Raw genomic sequence first — 20,190 nt, 5'->3', positions numbered from 1 at the left:
AGTGACTACAAGAAAAGAAAATACGTTCCAGTTTTTTTTTTATTTGATACGAAACTTTCCATATATAATTAAAAGGTTTGGAACATACGCATACAAAATACAACGCGAAACCTCAAAAACCGTCGTACACTTTCTATCTGACAATCGAAAACGCAAGCTTATATACAGTGGCCAAACCAGTATAATGTCATAGGCTTCCTTCAGCTTTCTGGTGCGTGTCACATTCTTTAGGCAATAACAGTTAAGTAAGCTTCTTGGGTAATCCATTCATGGAAGACGTCATCAACCTTAAACAAGCATTGGTAGCGCCCGGCGTGGTTGGACTGCACGTGCAAAATTTCCAGGGTAGAGTGACACTGGCACATTCCATCAGTCTGGATATGAACATTTGCCTCAAAGTTTTTCATTGTGGAGTGGCCGGTCTGGATTTCCCTATTCCCAGGAGAATAAATCACATGATCTTCGTCCCTCCAAAGAAAACGTTTTCCAAAATCGCCCGGCATGGCTAGGAATTTTACGTAACAAGGAAAGCGGGCGGTGCCACCCACCCTGACCGTTACGTTAGGCATCGGTGGCCGAAAGACTTGGGACGGCGTGACAGTCGGACTGACAAAAAAAGTCTGGGTGGTGAGAAGTGAGCTGCCGTTATATCGTAGACACTCGTATTTCCCGGCATGAAAATGAGAAAACGCCAGAAAATCAACAATCATTTCACCCGTAGCAGGATTGCTTTCGACGAGGGTATACCTGCTAGAAAAAGGCGCAGCAGCTGAATCAACGAGACAACTGCATCGCTGTATCACAGACGGAAGTGTTTCGGATTTCACGGTGAACATTCGCCTTCCGTTCAACCAGAGTTGTGGCTTTCTCCTCTTGGCCCACCGGCACAGGCACTCCGCCTTTGCAGTGTAGTCTTGCTGTTCTTCCTCTGGTGACCTGATGATGCTATCCTCTGGCCTTGTCTCCACTGGTTCGTTGATTGAAGACTCTTTTAACTGAATGATACCGTTTTTTGCACTCCGGATTGCATTGTCCAGACGCATGTTAACTAAAAAACCAAAGGTTAAAGGTTTGGTCACTTTTCTTGCACGCTAAAACAACCGCGCGCGTTTATTTGCTTGTCGTATGCATATTTATGTGCTTTTCTGAGAATAATGGGCAAAACATCATGCGAGAATAATCGCAAACCACAAGTCCACAACTATATTTATGCCGTTTGTCTGTAGTGCACGAGTTTCACTACTGAATAATTTCGGTGCACTGTCATAACATTACTGTGCCAAAAGCTCATGCATTAAATTATAAAAGCCGATTTCCTTTTGCAAACCTCTGCAACTTCTAAGCTGCAAACCGCGCTCAATGCACCGCTGCAACTAACTCTGTATATGTGTTGGTTCTCTGGTTAGTTATTAAGACGAGTAATTTTTTACCTACGTCAAAATCAATTCTAAAGCGTAAGGGCGATGTCGTTGATTAAAATGATAAATGACTGATATTGATTTTATCTTTTTGATTACACACACGTCTACATAACTTTGTAAAGAAACATGACATCGCACTACACAGAATCAAAAAGCAGCAGTCACTGATCGTCTGAGAACAGAGAGCAACTGATTTAGATTTGCTCCCGGTGAACCTCTTCGGCAGATTATTTGTCTCTGATTGAATTTATCGAAGTGCGCTGCGACATTAGAATTTCCACCTCGCTCTCACAAGGCAAAGTTAGTTCCACCTATATTTCGTGGCGGATGCTTTCTCAAATCTTGGAATCGAAGATTGCGAACGCGTACACTGACCGTACACTGGTGAGTGGTGAGTAAGGTTTGTACTTTTTTATCAAGAAATAAATTCCTAACTTGTGCGAAAAGGTCTCAAAGGGGGCAAATGACCATTGCTTTCGAGAAAAAAATTACAACGCATTAAAATTCAATGCAGTTAACTTGCAATAATGCAGAAATGCAGAAATGACTTGCGCGTATCTGCAAGTGCATTTTTCAATCTTTAACACAAGAAAATGTTAATATTTCGAAAAACGCCAAATTCAGGTCATACACGGATTTGGCAACATTGATATAACGTTCTATCTAACCGCGAAAGCACGTTTGTATTCCCTTTAGAATTTCTTGTTCGAACAGGACGTGAATAAGAAAAAGCGTCAACGTAACATCGCATTACCCAGAAATAAATATAACTTCAGCAAAATATAACTATAGCATGTATCTTGGCTCTTAGGCATCATAGGTGGCCTAAAAACAAACCGCGACCAATCCAGATTTATTTCCGGTGAGATTGTTTGATATCATTTGTCGCTGATTGAATCATACGAAGTGCATATAGCGAGATAACGATTGCATATACATATGACATAAAGCGGTCTCCAGTTTTAAGCAGAGGCGTGCCCATTTTAAAGGAGTAAATAGTACACTAGAAAAGTGCACTCGCTTTTTGCGAGCACTGCGTGACCGAAGCGTAGCGTGCTCGTATGACGGTTTTTTTCCGGACTATAACATCATTTAACGATGCAGTCTTTTTTAAAGTTATTATCTTTACAAAAAATTCGAGACAATAATCGCGCAATTTCCACAAAGAATTCTTGGAAACGTTTCCAATCAATCACGCTTTGTTTTTGGTACTGCCTATTAGCGACAAAGAAATTTTAGTTAAGAATAATGCGCACTCCATACAGCGTTTACATAATACTCCATGCGGCATACGTTTTTTCAACTTTTTAATCGAAAAGCATGGAGGGAATGCGAACGAGATTTTGCGCTCGAAAACTTTATCAGGCTTTGTAACTTTTGGTCTGTTTCCGGTACAATCGAAGTACGTAGAAACATGGAATACATACAGGCGAGATCGACGTGGCCTGTGCAGTGCGCCCGTATTTTCACGTTTTGGTGCTTGTATTCTGCTTGGTTATATTGATCTGCCGATAAAGCGCGCTAAAATTTTTTCGATGCAGCGTGCAGCATAAAGGGCCAACATTTTTGATTATACCATAATATTATAATTTATAATGAAAACATCAAGGCTAATTTTTACAAACCAGAAATTATAATTTCAAGAAACGCAAGGTTACCGAAGAGCTTAAAATCGAATCACATTGAATAACTCGAGCACTGATTAAATATAGCACAGTAATCAATTATACCGCCTCCGGCGTATCTCGAGATTGGAAGTTTGTTATCATGAATGCTTCATGGTAACTTCCAACAAACAAACTTGAGTCAGCCTGCATGAGAGAGTCCATATGACTTTATCATGGCCGACTCAAGTTACTGGGCGGTGGGCTGTGACCTTTAACTTCCAACATACGATGTCGGGTAATTACTCGTTATTCTGTACTTCACATAATAAAAATTTGTACGCATTTTCGTTTTCAATGTTTAAGTCTCGAGATTCAACGTGGTAATGCTCAGAGCGTTCTGGGAGCTGTTCCGTCTTAAGCTAACTGGTGCAAGGGATGTGCTAGGATCGTATAGAACTTCGGAAAAAATCTGCCGATTGAGGGAATCGAACCCACAACCTCCATACTCTAAGGCCGAGAGAGGCACCACTAGGCTATCGGCAAAGCATACAAATTCTATCGAAATGTTTTATCTAACGATCCTATAGAGAGCGGATGCCGCTCTAACACTGGAAAGGATTTTTTATTTACGACATGTGAAGCAAGACGTGGTCGCTTATTAAGCACACTGAATAAAGGTTTGTTACATAATGATATTATTCTTAGTTCGGGGATTCGATTAATAATTACTTATTCAGCGGTTCAATAAAAATCCTCAGAGAAGTAGCAAGTGCGTAACTACATAGTTACGGTAACGCGCAAACGGTATGTAAACTACTAAACACAAACGCACGGCTAATCTCTGAGCATTCAAACACATTTTAAGTGTTACCACCAGATCTGTTCAGTTTTTTCGACAATGCTGTTTTTTCGATAACTTTAATAGCTAACGACGTTTTGAAGAATACGCAGTAAAAAACGGTATGAATAGTTATAAGCCAAAATATGCATGCTTGCTGGGCTTTAATCGTGCTCCTAAGAACTGGTCCATCGAAAGGCTGCGATGCGAAGCTTGCTCAGTTGATTTATGAGTACAGTACCCGACTACCGGGTATAAACGATACGCAGTTAATTACTTAATCCTTACTCAGTTCTCGGGTTAATCCGGCCTGTTTTACTGGGCATGGCTTTGTACTTTGTAGGACCAGGACCATGGAGAGCACCAGTTCCAGCATCTCCAGAGCGGTCATTTTCAAAGAGACTGGGTTCCTTGGCAACAAAAACTTTGTATTAATGGTTCACAAGGATAGGATGATTTTACTTTAACTGTAAATTCCCCGCTGGCCGCACAAATGCGCAGGTATCCAAAATAAAACACTTCCTAAATGACAGCGCTTCAATACTTCGGCATAGGAGTTTGACGATCAGCTGGCCGGGCAATGGTGCATAGCTTTTCATCATCGCCCCTGAACAAGCAAAAAACTAAAAGCTGCGTGCATTAGAGATCGGAATCGGATAAGGTTTCTTTATCCTAAACCTATCCGACACTTATTAAAATTGTTCTTAACCGAACCCTTATCCGAAATTTTTATATTTCTTCATACTTATCCTATCCTTATTCGCCACTCGGATATCCTAATATCATCGGATAATTGTCCACAAAGGCAATTTTTACAAGAAAACATTTGAACTCATTATTCACCGCAGTTGAATCAAAAAAAGTTTGTGATGGCGTGTGGAGTCACTGATACCGCGTTAAAAAATATTCTCCTTAACAATAACAAGAGAATTCGGCTTATTGAATAAAAATTATAAGCAACGTTAACCAGCATAGTTTAATAGTACTTGTTCAAGGTTTTCAAGAAACATAAGGAAAGCTTTTATATGCTCCATACAAAAAGCGGATACTGAAGCTGCAATTAGACTGACGAGTTGCCGCATAAGGAGAAAGAAACAACTGAATCCTGCTGTCAGAAGTATACTGCAGATTTCCGGTATGTATCCGTGAGTCAAGCAATTACCATGGCAGTTGACTGTAAATATAGATTTATTTGAAAGGTAAACACTGCTTCGTGTGACACGAAGCACGAAATGGCAATTAACAGACCAGTAACAAGGCAGAGTAACAAACCAAACCTGCTCTTCAAAGCTTAAGCTTAGGAAAATCGCTATGATTACAGAAAAAACCACACCCTTCTAGTTCTAGTCCTTTTATAACGTTTCCGCCGCACAGCAAAAATGTCAGTTATTCACAATTAGATAGGCTTCTTGAATTCCCCATTCGTGAAAGACGTCATCAACTCTAAACCAGCACTGATAGCGCCCGGCATGTCTGGCCTCCACGCGAGAGATTTTCAAGGTCGAGTGGCAGTGACACTTTCGATCCGTTGCGATGTGAACATCTGCATTCAAGTTGGCCAGCTAGCTTGGTTTGAAATTCCTTAAACCCTTTGGCATAAATCACATGATCATCGTTTCTCCAGAGAAAGCGATCTCCGAAGTCGCCCGGCATTGCCAGAAATTTTACGTAACATGGAAAACGGGCGGTGCCACCCACTCTGACAGTCACGTTGGGCATCGGTGGCCTAAAAATTTGAGACGCGGTGATCGTCGGACTGACGAAAAATGTTTGGGTGGTCAGAAAGTCGCTGCCGTTGTACTGTACACATTCGTATTTCCCGGCATGGGCATGGGAAAATTCCCGTAAATCGGTAATCAGTTCTCCCGTAACTGGGTTGCTTTCGATAAGGCTATAATTGCTATGAATTAACGCAGCTGCCGACTCAACGAGGCAGCTGCATCGGTGCATCTCGAACGACCTGCTCTCTGATTTCGAGGCAAACAATCGCCTTCCATTTAACCAGAGCTGCGGTCTTTCCTCTTGTCCCGCCGGCACCGGCTTACCGCCTTTGCAATGTATTCTCGCTGTTCTTCCCTCCGGTGCCCTAATAATGCTATCTGCTGGCCGAATCTCCACTGGATCAGTGATTGAAGATTGTTTCAAATAAACAATATCATTCTTTGCGCTGCGGATTGCTTCGTCCAAGTGTCCATTAACTAATAAAACCGATGCAAGATTAAAGATTTGCGCACCTTTTTTTGTGGCATTTCTTTCAAACGTTTGTTTTTCTTTAAAAACTGACTTGCGATGGCAAATCTGGCCGCTAATGGGTATCGAACGATACGTAGACATAAAAGTTTGGTTCAGTGGATCGGACTAGTGAACTCGACAGAGTAAGAAGTTCGTAAAGGCTTACGCGGTTATTATATAGTGAAGTGAGTTTTAGAACATGTAAAGGAGTTTTAGAACATGTAAAAGCAAGACGTTGTCGCTTGTTAAGCACACTGAATAAAGGCTTGTTACATGATGATATTATTCTTAGTTCGGTGATTCGAATAGTTACTTATTCGGCGGTTCAGTAAAAATCCATAGAGGAGTAATAAGTGCGTAAGTAATTACGGTAACGCACAAGCGGTATGTTAACCCAAGGGCAGGGCTAACGTCTGAGCATTCAAACACAGATTGAACGTTACCATCAGATTTGTACAGTTTTTTTCCAACAATTGCTGTTTTTTTTTCGATAATTCTATAGCTACCGTTGTTTTGAAAAATACGCATTAAAAAACGGTATGAATAGTAATAAGTCAAAATATGCATATATGCTGAGCTTTAATCGTGCTCCTAGAAACTGGTCCATCGAAAGGTCTGCGATGTGACGCTTGCCCCGTAGATTTACGAGTACAGTGTACCTGGGTATAAAAGGTACGCAATTAATTAATTCTTACTAAGTTCTCGGGTCAATCCGGCCTGTTTTACTGGACATGGTAATGAACTCTGTAGTACCAGGACCACGGAGAGCACCAGGTGCAGCATATCCAAAGCGGTCATCTTCAAAGTGACTGGGTTCCTTGGCAACAAAAGCTTTGTATTAACGGTTCACAACGACAATGATTTACTTTAACTGTAAATTCCCCGATGGCCGACAGTTGTGCAAGTATCCGAAATAAAGCACTTCCTAAATGATAGCGCTTAGTTACTTCGGCGTAAGTGTTTGATGAACAGCTGGCCGGGCAATGGTGCGTGGCTTTTGATCATCACCATTCAACAGGCAAAACACTAAAAGCTGCGTACATCACCAGTCTCGTCCGATTGGCAGTGGTACGCGTCTCCGGCGAAAGAGAATCCACCCACGCACGTGGCTTTGTGCAGTAATTCTCGTTCAACGCTACAATACAACAACAACCAGCGTTCAAATTAAATTCAATCTAGTTAGTTTAACTTCGTAAATTGTAATCATGCAGATTGGAGACTGGCCGAAAAGTATGCATGTCACAGTACTGATATCAGAAGTTGATGCAACACGCAAATTAAGCTTTCCACTGCCGTAAATTGCTAGTTAACAGCGGCAGCTAGATGACGTATTGAGATCGAACCTTGAATGAGGTCGTTGGTGCGCTGCCGGGACGCAGCGATACATGTACGTGTTACGACAGTGCTGAACGCACCGTATAACCCGGACGTCCCAGGTGCACCACTGCCCGATCCGGCCGCTTCCTTCTCCCCATGCCGGGCACCGCCCACGCTCCATCGAACAGCTCATGTAGTGCTTTTTCGGTACGCCACACGCTGGTACAGTTTGATCGGGCGGCTACAATAAGCGGTTCCGATATAAAAAATGCAGGGAGAAGGAAGCGGCCGGATCAGACAGTGGTGCACCTGGATATCGTCCGGGTACGGTGCGTTCAGCGCTGCCGTGACACGTACTGTGATGTACATGTATCACTGCGTCCCGGAAGCGCACCAACGACGTCATCAAAGGTTCAATCTCAAGACGACATCTAGTTGCGCTGTGTACTCGCAATTTACGGCAGTGGAAAGCTTTGCGTGTTATATCAACTCCTGATATCACTGTTACATGCTTATAAAAATAACTACAGTATGTGCGACTCCCCGACGGTGATCCGCGTCGGGAAATTCCGCATGCATGTCGTCTCCAGGATGACATCGTCGTCGTCCGTCAATTGCCACTGCCGCAATGATGTCCCGGAAGCGGCAAAACGGAACTGGACATCTGATTCCAAGGCGTGCCATGCAGCTACTCCGCTCGCTTAGCCACAGTGGAAAAACACAGTTTGGCTCAGGGTCAAACTACACATGTATCCGCTCGAGCTACACGAAAAAATTCATTTCGTTAACAGGAATTCGCAAATTTGGGGTTCTATCTGTACCATCCGCGAGTGGCAAACATGACGGCTTTAAACGACTGCCTGACGGTGATCCGCGCCGGGAAATCCCGCATACACGTCGTCTCCAGAATGACATCGTCATCGTCCGTCGAATTCCCGGTGTTTTGCCGCATTGACGTCCCGGAAGCGGCAAAACGGAACTGGACATTCGATTCCATGGCGTGCCAGCTTCTCCGCTCGCTCAGCCATTGCGGAAACACACAGTTTGGGCAAGGTAGCCTCGCGCATCCGCGCTCGGCACTTAAGTACTGGATAGCACTGGCTTTGTTTTGGAAAGGTCATTATAAATTGAAGTATATAAAGGAAATAGACTAAGATTGAAATCGGATCTACGCTTTCGTAGTAGTGTTTTATAAGGCGTATTAACGTTCTAAGGTTTTAATTTTTTACGCTCTGATGTTCTGACGTTCTGATGTTTCACGTTTGGATTTTCTAACGTTCTGACCTTCTGACGTTCTTAACTTCTGACGTTCTTACTTTCTGACGTTTTTTCACTTTTCACAATCTGACATCCTGATGTTCTGACGTTCTGATGTTTCACGTTTGGACTTTCTAACGTTCTGACCTTCTGACGTTCTTAACTTCTGACGTTCTTACTTTCTGACGTTTTTTCACTTTTCACAATTTGACATCCTGATGTTCTGACGTTCTAACGTTCTGATATTCTGACGTTCTGAATTTATGACATTTTGACGTTTTTAATTTTTCACGTTCTGACGTTCTGACCTTTTAACGTTTTATTTTTCACATTCTGACATTCTGACATTCCGCTGTTCTGACGTTCTAACGTTCTGATATTCTGGCGTTCTGAACTTCTGACGTTCTGACGTTTTTAATTTTTTACGTTCTGACCTTCTGACGTTCTAATGTTCTGACGTTCTAACGTTCTGACGTTCTAACGTTCTGATATTCTGACATTCTGATATTCAGACGTTCTGAATTTCTGACGTTTTTGATTTTTCACGTTCAGACGTTATTAATTTTTCACGTTCGGATTACCTGACGTTCTGTCTTTTGGCGTCCTGACTTCTGATGTTTTTACGTTCTGACGTACAGATACGGTGTAGGCGGCATACTGGGCAATGTACTTGACCGTTTATGGAGGTTTACGTAATTTGCTGCTCACATAACAATTTTTCATCTACAATCTACATTAAAAAGGAAGTATGTATTTATGTATCCGTTATAGTCTCCGTGGTTACAGTCATTGTGTTATGGGCTTTTCATAACTGTGCAGTGAATACAGTACTTACTTCTTCGAGTGCTCTTTACGTTTCCTATACTTAAGACCTGGTGAAACCATCTTCTGACCACTGGGTAATAAAAACAAACAAAAATCTATTGGCACACCTATGGAAAATATGGAATTTTTTAAGATCAAGCTGGACTTAAACTGACCACGCGTTGACGAGCCTATTAAAACGGCGCATAAATACGCTTTGGTCGGTAAGCTTGTATGAATATAAAGAAAAGATATAAAGATATAAAGATAATGGGAAATACAGCTGTAATTAAGCTTCTTGTTTCCCTCACCTTTTTACTTGTGCGAATTAATTGGGTAAATCAAAGTACAATAAATGTTTTAGAAATCTAATATTTTACTGCTATTTTTGTTTTTTTACCTGGTGTCATTGTTAACATCTGCGGTCCTTCCTGTGGGGAAAAGAGTGCATTACATGTTGCGTCGGCCGACTGCGCCAACTGAACTCCAGAGTCCGTCATCTTATACATCTGTACAATAATTTGTCAGACATAAAATACTTAACCTTTACGTTTCGACGATAATTATCCCGTATTCTTACAAAGCAGTGAAATATTTCTTCGTTACTGTTGGCCATGGTGTGTGTGATGCGACCGATAAGGTACCGGTTCACTCCGTTGCGCCACGATCCCAAACACTCCAGTCTGACATCTGTATTGCAATAAAAATACATAAAAATGAATTAATCGCGCTAAAAAAACAACGGAAATAAAAATCATTCGAGTCTTCGTCGGCTCTATCAATCGTACTGCGTTCTTCCGTGGCATCCGGGCAGGATCTATAATCCAGCATCATCTTCGAGTCAATAACAAGAGGTTTCCGTCTGCGGCACCAGGTTGCTGCGTTTCGTGGGGCCTTGTTTGTATGTGAGAGAATACCGTCCATTAAAGGTACACTGTTCCGGTTCCACAAATCATAATAAAAACAATATCATCTTATTTCCTATAATATTAACAAGTGGGAGAAACGAAATTTTAATTTACAAAAGCAAAAATATTATTGAATCAATATTAATAAATTCGAGGGTTCCATACAGGATTAAACCAAGTACTTACTACTTAGGATTCGATTCTGGTATCAGAGACAATGCCCTAAATATAAAGCTATTTTATGCATAAATTAAATTAAAAAAATTGGTTCCAGCTCGGAAAATAACAGATTCAAATGCACAAAATGAGAATCGAACCTAGTATAGTATCTGTACGTGACTTCTTTGCAGATGTCTTACTAGTTCTTAGCTTGGTCCTGTTTGCATGGGACGGGGCAGGCTGGGTTGGTCCGGAATCCCTTCGAATACATAAAATGCAGAACCAAGACAGCACATCCAAAACAGATTTTAAATCCGAAAATAATTTTCAAAATTTTTACAAGATTTCACAGTGCTGTAAGCTGCATTAATAATTCAAAATCCAAAAAATGTACAGTACTTCAAATTAGTACTGTAATTCAGTAATTGTTTTTATTTGCTGTTTCGTGTTTACGCGATATTAAGGGAAATCAAACCGCACTTCGCGTCGCGCTTCGTTGATACTTGTGCCAAGGAACCGACGCCCGGGCGCCTGCGGGCAATCTACGGGGATTCATAATTCCTTAATATTTTTGATAATGGTATGACATGGTTAATATTATTTACTAAAGATTTAATATCTTGTACATACCGTGCAGCCATAAATGCTGAATCTGCTGTGAGCCATTAGATAGTCTGTTACATCGTACTCGTAGCTAGTGCTTGATGCAGCACTCTTTCGATGGCCTTTGGAATTATATAAATTTTCTCGATCGCACAGATTACGATTAATTAAGTTGAAAGATCTAACACATACTGCGGTACTTCTACAAACAGTTAGATACATTTTTCAATCGCTTCTTTGTTAAAGCCTGCAATACAGAGCTTCTATATAGCGCAACATCGAACGTTCACACGCACATAAACACCAGTTTTGAATATTTCCGCTTTACCCTCCTTGTTGTTTTTTGTCCGCGACGGTTAGCAGAACAACCTTGTCGAAAAATTAGGATAGTGCTGCATTCTTGCTAAATCAAGAGACAAATTCTAGATCCGCGTTACAAGGCGTCCCTTTGGATGCCAAAACAGTCGAAAAGGCGGCGTCCATAATTCTGCGCAAAATCGCCGTTGAATGTGTCCGTAAATTAGTTATTTTTCGATTAATTGATCACCCCATCGTTACTGATGCCCTTTACAACAATTATGCAATAAAAGGCGCAAAGCAAAAAAATGTACGCAATGGCGAATACAGTCGGATGATGTAACCTTGTAAGTGTGTGCGATGTAGACATGATGCGTGGCCTAGACTCCAACTCTGACTCTGACTCTGATTCTGACCGCTCCAACTCCGACTCTGACTCTGAAGGTTTTTTAGGTTTCTTAGGTTTCTTAGGTTTCTTTGGTTTCTTAGGTTTCTTAGGTTTCTTAAGTTATTCTTAGGTTATTCAGTCAGAGTCAGAGTTTGAACAGTCAGAGTCAGAGTTTGAACAGTCAGAGTCAGAGTTTGAGCGGTCAGAGTCTGAGTCAGAGCTTGAGCGCGGGCCCAATGCCAGCCCTTAGATACACACACATACACAGAGAGATACACAGAGGCGCACAGAGACTCACAAGTCAAAGATACACAGATACACAGAGATACAAAGATACACAGAGACGCAGGACCTGCCACACGCAGCATACACGCAACTACGACGTAACATCGCCAGCCATCATGCATTTCTTTCTGATTCAGAAACGTTGACGTTATCGAAAGGACAAACCATCGGTATTGTGGTCACATAACCTTACCGCGACAGACCACAATTTTCTAAGTAATTGCAACTAGGTAAGCTTCTTGAACGATCCATTCGTAGAAGACGTCATCAACCTTGAACCAACATTGGTAACGCCCGGCATGGTTGGCCTGCACGCTCAAGATTTCCAGAGTCGAGTGACAGTGGCAAAATCCATCCGTAGATATGTGAACGGTTGTCCTAAAATTAGTCATTGTGGAACGCCCGGTCTGGAATTCCTTAATCCCATCAGCATAAATTACGTGATCTTCGTTTCTCCAGAGAAAACGATCCCCAAAGTCTCCCGGCATGGCTATGAATTTCACGTAGCATGGAAAGCGGGCGGTGTCACCCACTCTAACGGTCACGTTGAGCATCGGTGGCCGAAAGACTTGAGCAGGTGTGACTGTTGGACTGACAAGGAATGTTTGGGTGGTGAGAAAAGAGCTGCCGTTGTACCGTCGACATTCGTATTTCCCGGCATGGACATGAGAAAATGCCAGTAAAACAATAATCATTTCTCCCGTGCTGGGATTACTTAGGTCGACGGTGTACTTGTTAGAAAACAGCGTAGCAGTCGAATTAACAAGGCAACTGCATGTCTGTACCTCAAACGGCAGCGTTTCTGATTTCACAGTGAATTTTTGCCTCCCGTTCAACCAGAGCTGTGGCTTTTTCTCTTTGCCCACCGGCACAGGATCTCCTCCTTTGCAGTGCAGCCTCACTGTGCCTCCTTCGGGTGACCTGACGATGTTCTCGGTTGGCCATATCCCCGGGGGCTTGCTGATTGAAGACTCATTTAAATGGACAATACCATCCTTTGCGCTGCGGATTGCGTTGTCCAGGCGTCCATTAACTAAACAAACCCAACACAGGATTAAAAGTTCCTTCCTTCTGTGCTGGCCGAGTCAACCGCGCATACAGCTTAGGACGAAATGGTCGCATAGCCCCATACCCAGCATTCTATGTATACGAGGAGGATTATAGTTGAGTCGGTAGCGCATAGCTGCTGTGAGTTAAACTGAACACCATTTCGGTAAGTTTGTGACGTAACAGCCAACCGTGGATGGTTGCACAAACCAATAGCTGCGATTGGTAAGCAAACAGTGCAACCCCCCACGACTGACTGCAGTTCAGTTGTTGGAAATGCAACCTTCCACGGTTGACTGTTACGTCAATAGCTTATGGAACTGGTGGTCGGTTTAAGTTTAACTAGCTGCAGCTATGCGCTACCGACTCAACTATAATCCTCCTCGTACGCATGCGGTGCAGTGCACTTGTACGAACCGGATATTTTGAACTTAGTCGTACAGTGCACTGCACCGCATGCGTACTGAATGTGGATATGTTGGGTGTGCGGCCATTTCGTCCTAAGCTGTATGTTTGCATTTTTTTTGTACAAAGTAATTTTATATACTTTTTCAGGACTAATTCGAAGAATGGACAAGGTCGCAATTATCATTACACATAAACACAAGTACAATGACCAAACTATGTTTCGCTCTTAGTGAGATGCTTTAAGAGCATTGTTTTAATATTCAGGAAATGACCATAGTTACGCCCTAGGCCGGGTAGGCCCTACACTCCCTTTGATTATTAGCACTCCCTACCACAACCGCTTTTGGCTATTGCCACTACTTTTAATTTGGTGCATATATGAAAATTTGTCACCAGCGGCTTTTTTTTCATTTGGCTCTGATTATCACCTGCAGGGAAAGGTGGCAAGCGAAACTTGCTGACACAAGTTATACCTAGGGGTCGCTAAGATTCGTTTTCTTAAAGTCAAATTTAGCACCTCCAACAGTTCTTTTAAGTGTTTCCGCCGCAAATGTGACTGCAAAATGACCGGAGTTGTGACTATCTTTCTACGGTGCACGCGTGGAAACTGTACAAATATTTAGTGTCATGAGACCGGCATAAATATAACGGTGTGGCTGTTGTCATCCGGTTCATCCCCTGCACTCCATTTTGAATAGAGTTACTACCATTTAAAAATTAAAGCTATCGAGCAGATGCTGGACAATATATTGCTTAATTACATCTGTGACTACCAAAATCTTAGGATCAACGGAAAACCGTGACACTTTACGTACTCTCCAATGCACGACATAAAAAATTTCGCTGAATGCTAGGAGCTCGTTACATTTATAAAGACCAGATTTTTCTGTGCACTGTACGTAAGCACTAGATTTAATCACAACGAAGATGCTGTTGATTAAAATTATGGATTTTACATAATTCCTTAATGCATACACGTCAGCACAGCGACGTAGAAAAACAGTCAACAAAACATCGCATTACAAGATATAGTTATTAGAGAACAAACAGGTCAAAACTCAAAATTTGCATGTTTTTTAAAGCTACGTGGGTTCACAGCTTTGCTTGCCCAAGCGGTGCATCGGTACTCGGTATCGAAGGTGAAACGCGGCAGAAAGCAGTATTGTGCTGCCATTTCAATTCACAGAGCTACAATTATACACGGACGGTAGAATTAGAATCACGTCTACCATGCCGACCGCCCGGGGTGGTGTTCAGCAACCCCATGTTTTGCCAACTTCCAACAACCAAACCGCATGGTGCATGTTTGGCGTCCGAACCGATATTAAATTATTCTGGTTACGTAGTGATAAGAATCTGTCGAAAGTGCACCCGCCCGTGTATTCACAACCCTTCATGGGCAATGGTGTTGGCACGCAACACACGTTTTTGACGGACTGCGGTCATCTATGGTTCAACTCACAGAATCTGCGTTGGACATTTTTGAATAAAGCGTTATCAATTGTACCTTGCTGATTTATTTCCGATTTAATTACTCACCCACTAATTAGTTAATTAGCAAGATCTGCGAGAGGTCAGAAAGTCCGAAATTGGTCATTTTTGGACACCTGTAGTTTGTAATTAACTTATGATACAAGTTTGAGTTCTGTTGTTACTGCTGCTTTAAGGTCCCTTGTTGCTAATTATGCAAAGGGATATCAATTAAGTGTTCGCGATCACTTGGAAAAAAATCCTGAACACCATGTTGCGCCCTGACGCCAATGCCCGTCAAGTATGCAATAAATACCGTCTTCGTAGTAATAACACATTGTTCATAGTGGTTAGACGAAAACTACTACTTAAACATAAGTGCCAGAATTTTCTTTTTCCGGGACTAACTTGAAACTTCTATTCCCCCTACACAATACCCATAAAATAAAGTGTGTTAACATTTTTTCAATGCAACGGGCAACACAGAGGGCCACGATTTTCGATTATACCATGATAAAATAATTTAAAATAAAAAATCAAGGCTAATCTTTACAGACTAGAAATTATTATTTCAAGAAACGCAAGGTCACCGAAGAGCTTAAAATCGAATCACGTTGAATAACTCGAGCATTGAATGATTATACTATGAGTATACCACAGCGATTGATTATACGTCTACGGCGTAGCTCGAGTTCAGAAGTTTGACTTTATCACGGCTGACTCTAATTACTGGGCACTGGGCTGTGACCTTTAACTTCCAGCATACGATATCGGGTAGTTACTCGTTATTTTGTACTTCACATAATAAAAATTTGTACACATTTTCGTTTTCAGCGTTTAAGTTTCGAGATTTAACGTGGTAATGCTCAGAGCGTTCTGGGAGCTGTTCCGTGTTATGGTAACTGGAAAGAAGTTTTAGAACATGTAAAAGCAAGACGTTGTCGCTTGTTCAACACACTGAATAAAGGTTTGTTACATGATGATATTATTCTTAGTTCGGCGATTCGAATAGTTACTTATTCAGCGGTTCAATAAAAATTCATAGAGGAGTAATAAGTGCGTAAGTAGTTACGGTAACGCACAAGCGGTATGTAAACCCAGAGGCACGGCTAATCTCTGAGCATTCAAACAAAGATTGAATGTTGCCATCAGATTTGTACAGTTTTTTTCAACAATGCTGTTTTTTGATACTTAATTCTATAGCTACCGACGTTTTGAAAAATACGCGTTAAAAAACGGTATGAATAGTAATAAGCCAAAATATGCATGTATGCTGTGCTTTAATCGTGCTCCTAGAAACTGGTCCATCGAAAGGTTTGCGATGTTACGCTTGCCCCGTCGATTTACGAGTACAGTGCACCTGGGTACAAAAGGTACGCAATTTAATTAATTCTTACTAAGTTCTCGGGTCAATCCGGCCTGTTTTACTGGACATGGTAATGAACTCTGTAGTACCAGGACCACGGAGAGCACCAGGTGCAGCATATCCAAAGCGGTCATCTTCAAAGTGACTGGGTTCCTTGGCAACAAAAGCTTTGTATTAACGGTTCACAACGACAATGATTTACTTTAACTGTAAATTCCCCGATGGCCGACAGTTGTGCAAGTATCCGAAATAAAGCACTTCCTAAATGATAGCGCTTAGATACTTCGGCGTAAGTGTTTGATGAACAGCTGGCCGGGCAATGGTGCGTGGCTTTTGATCATCACCATTCAACAGGCAAAACACTAAAAGCTGCGTACATCACCAGTCTCGTCCGATTGGCAGTGGTACGCGTCTCCGGCGAAAGAGAATCCACCCACGCACGTGGCTTTGTGCAGTAATTCTCGTTCAACGCTACAATACAACAACAACCAGCGTTCAAATTAAATTCAATCTAGTTAGTCTAACTTCGTAAATTGTAATCATGCAGATTGGAGACTGGCGTATGCATGTCACAGTACTGATATCAGAAGTTGATGCAACACGCAAAAGCTTTTCAATGCCGTAAATTGCTAGCTAACAGCGCAGCTAGATGACGTATTGAGATCGAACCTTGAATGAGGTCGTTGGTGCGCTGCCGGGACGCAGCGATGCATGTACGTGTTACGGCAGCGGTGAACTCACCGTATAACCCAGACGTTGCACCACTGCCCGATCCGGCAGCTTCCTTCTTCCTGCCGGGCAAAGCCCACGCTTCATCGAACAGCTCATGTAGTGCTTTTTCGGTGCGCCACACGCTGGTACAGCTTGATCGGGCAGCAACAATAAACGATTCCGATATAAAAGTGCAGGGAGAAGGAAGCGGCCGGATCGGGCAGTGGTGCACCTGGATCGTCTGGGTTATACGGTGCGTTCAGCGCTGCCGTGACACGTACATGTATCGCTGCGTCCCGGAAGCGCACCAACGACGTCATCAAAGGTTCAATCTCAAGACGACATCTAGCTGCGCTGTGTATACTTGCGATTTCGGGCAGTGAAAAGCTTTGCGTGCTATATATATATATCAACTCCTGATATCACTGTTACTGTATTTACACAAGTTTAAGAGCCACCAAAATGGCGGTATCCGTAAACAATAGCGCGCGGCTTCTTTGAAGTTCAAAAAAGCCGTCGGATATTCTGCGCGCACCCGGACTTTTTTGAGGCTTTTAAACTTGTGTAAATACAGTACATGCTTATAAAAGTAACTAGAATATGTGCGACTAGCCCCGACGGTGATCCGCGTCGGGAAATTCCGCATGCATGTCGTCTCCAGGATGACATCGTCGTCGTCCGTCGAATTGCCGGGGTACTGCCGCAATGACGTCCCGGAAGCGGCAAAACGGAACTGGACATCTGATTCCATGGCATGCCAGCTTCTCCGCTCGCTTAGCCACAGCGGAAAAACACAGTTTGGCTCAGGGTCAAACTACACATGTATCCGCTCGAGCTACACGAAAAAATTCGTTTCGTTAATAAGAATTCGCAAATTTGTGGTTCTATGATCTATCTCTACCATCCGCGAGTGGCAAACATGACGGCTTTAAACGACTCCCCGACGGTGATCCGCGTCGGGAAATCCCGCATACACGTCGTCTCCAGAATGACATCGTCGTCGTCCGTCGAATTCCCGGTGTACTGCCGCATTGACGTCCCGGAAGCGGCAAAACCGAAGTGGACATTCGATTCCATGGCATGCCAGCTTCTCCGCTCGCTCAGCCACATGTACAGCGGAAACACACAGTTTGGTTGGGGTTTATTTTCTATAACAGGAAATACAGTTGTAATTAAGCCACTTGTTTCCCTCACCTTTTTACGTGTGCGACTTAATCGGGTAAATCAAAGTACAATAAATGTTTTAGAAATTTAATATTTTACTGCTATTTTTGTTTTTTTACCTGGTGTCAGTGTTAACGTCTGCGGTCCTTCCTGTGGGGAAAACAGTGCATTACATGTTGCGTCGACCGACTGCGCCAATTGAACTCCAGCGTCCGTCATCTTATACAACTGTACAATAATTTGTCAGATATAAAATAACCTTTACGTTTCGACTCGATAATTATCCCGTATTCTTACAAAGCAGTGAAATATTTCTTCGTTACTGTTGGCCATGGTGTGTGTGGTGCGACCGATAAGCTACCGGTTCACTCCGTTGCGCCACGATCCCAAACACTCCAGTCTGACATCTGTATTGCAATAAAAATACATAAAAATGAATTAATCGCGCTATAAAAACAACGGAAATAAAAATCATTCGAGTCTTCGTCGGCTCTATCAATCGTACTGCGTTCTTCCGTGGCATCCGGGCAGGATTTATAATCCAGCATCATCTTCGAGTCAATAACAAGAGGTTTCCGTCTGCGGCACCAGGTTGCTGCGTTTCGTGGGGCCTTGTTTGTATGTGAGAGAATACCGTCCATTAAAGGGACACTACAAAAGCAAAAATATAATTGAATCAATATTAATAAATTCGAGGGTTCCATACAGGATTAAACCAAGTACTTACTACTTAGGATTCGATTCTGGTATCAGAGACAATGCCCTAAATATAAAACTATTTTATGCATAAATTAAATTAAAAAAATTGGTTCCAGCTCGGAAAATAACAGATTCAAATGCACAAAATGAGAATCGAACCTATTATAGTACGTGACGTCTTTGCAGATGTCTTACTAGTTCTTAGCTTGGTCCTGTTTGCATGGGACGGGGCAGGCTGGGTTGGTCCGGAATCCCTTCGAATACATAAAACGCAGAACCAAGGCAGCACGTCCAAAACAGATTTTAAATCCCAAAATAATTTTCAAATTACTTACAAGATTTCACAGTGCTGTAAGCTGCATTAATAATTCAAAATCCAAAAAATGTACAGTACTTCAAATTAGTACTGTAATTGTTTTTATTTGCTGTTCCGTGTTTACGCGATATTAAGGGAAATCGAACCGCACTTCGCGTCGCGCTTCGTTACGCCCGGGCGCCTGCGGGCAATCTACGGGGATTCATTATTCCTTAATATTTTCGATAATGGTATGAGATGGTTAATATTATTTACTAAAGATTTAATATCTTGTACATACCGTGCAGCCATAAATGCTGAATTTGCTGTGAGCCATTAGATAGTCTGTTACATCGTAATTAGTGCTTGATGCAGCACTCCTTCGACGACATTTGGAATTATATAAATTTTCACGATCGCACAGATTATGATTAATCAAGTTGAAAGATCTAACACATACTGCGGTACTTCTACAAACAGTTACAGTAGATATAATTTTCAATCGCTTCTTTGTCAAAGCCTGCAATACCGAGCTTCTACCTCTGTATATAGCGCAACATCGAACGTTCACACGCACAAAAACACCGGTTTTTAATATTTCCGCTTTACCCTCCTTGTTGTTTTTTGTCCGCGATGGTTAGCACAACAACCTTGTCGAAAAATTAGGATAATGCTGCATTCTTGCTAAATCAAGAGACAAATTCTAGACCCGCGTTGCAAGGTGTCCTTTTGGATGCCAAAAGAGTCGAAAAGGCGGCGTCCATAATTCTGCGCAGAATCGCTGTTGAATGTGTCCGTAAATCAATTATTTTTCGATTAACTGATCACGGCATCGTTACTGATGCCCTTTACAACAATTATGCAATAAAAGGCGCAAAGCAAAAAAAATTTTTCGCAATGGCGAATACAGTCGG

At 42.2% G+C, this 20,190-nt stretch overlaps 2 protein-coding genes across 3 annotated transcripts; both read right to left on the bottom strand.

The window, feature by feature from the left end:
* Positions 1 to 227: 227 nt before the first annotated feature.
* On the bottom strand, positions 228 to 17,186 carry LOC129582832 (uncharacterized). The gene is made up of 11 exons (XM_055474447.1): positions 16,439 to 17,186; positions 11,174 to 13,149; positions 11,024 to 11,085; positions 10,744 to 10,802; positions 10,265 to 10,370; positions 10,057 to 10,166; positions 9,877 to 9,985; positions 4,329 to 4,473; positions 4,155 to 4,276; positions 883 to 1,048; positions 228 to 747 (listed from the first exon to the last, which is right to left on the bottom strand). Exons 5-11 carry the CDS (start codon positions 10,308 to 10,310, stop codon positions 228 to 230), a joined length of 1,218 nt encoding a protein of 405 aa, XP_055330422.1. The 5' UTR covers positions 10,311 to 10,370; positions 10,744 to 10,802; positions 11,024 to 11,085; positions 11,174 to 13,149; positions 16,439 to 17,186.
* A 551-nt stretch (positions 17,187 to 17,737) lies between these two features.
* LOC129582668 (uncharacterized) lies at positions 17,738 to 19,563 on the bottom strand. Of its 2 annotated transcripts, none has more exons than XM_055474245.1 (7): positions 19,177 to 19,563; positions 19,010 to 19,045; positions 18,788 to 18,933; positions 18,580 to 18,689; positions 18,402 to 18,510; positions 18,020 to 18,266; positions 17,738 to 17,953 (listed from the first exon to the last, which is right to left on the bottom strand). In XM_055474245.1, the coding sequence occupies exons 4-7, from the start codon at positions 18,613 to 18,615 to the stop codon at positions 17,893 to 17,895; spliced, it is 453 nt and encodes a 150-aa protein (XP_055330220.1). In that variant the 5' UTR covers positions 18,616 to 18,689; positions 18,788 to 18,933; positions 19,010 to 19,045; positions 19,177 to 19,563; the 3' UTR covers positions 17,738 to 17,892. The 2 variants fall into 2 exon arrangements, with proteins under 2 accessions (XP_055330220.1, XP_055330221.1); XM_055474246.1 differs by having other exon boundaries at positions 18,402 to 18,432.
* Positions 19,564 to 20,190: the final 627 nt, after the last annotated feature.

The sequence above is a fragment of the Paramacrobiotus metropolitanus genome, unplaced genomic scaffold (genome assembly GCF_019649055.1).
Source record: "Paramacrobiotus metropolitanus isolate TYO unplaced genomic scaffold, Prichtersi_v1.0 Parri_scaffold0000008, whole genome shotgun sequence".
Taxonomy (NCBI): Eukaryota; Metazoa; Tardigrada; class Eutardigrada; order Parachela; family Macrobiotidae; genus Paramacrobiotus; species Paramacrobiotus metropolitanus.
This window is presented reverse-complemented; position numbering and strand designations above follow the sequence as displayed.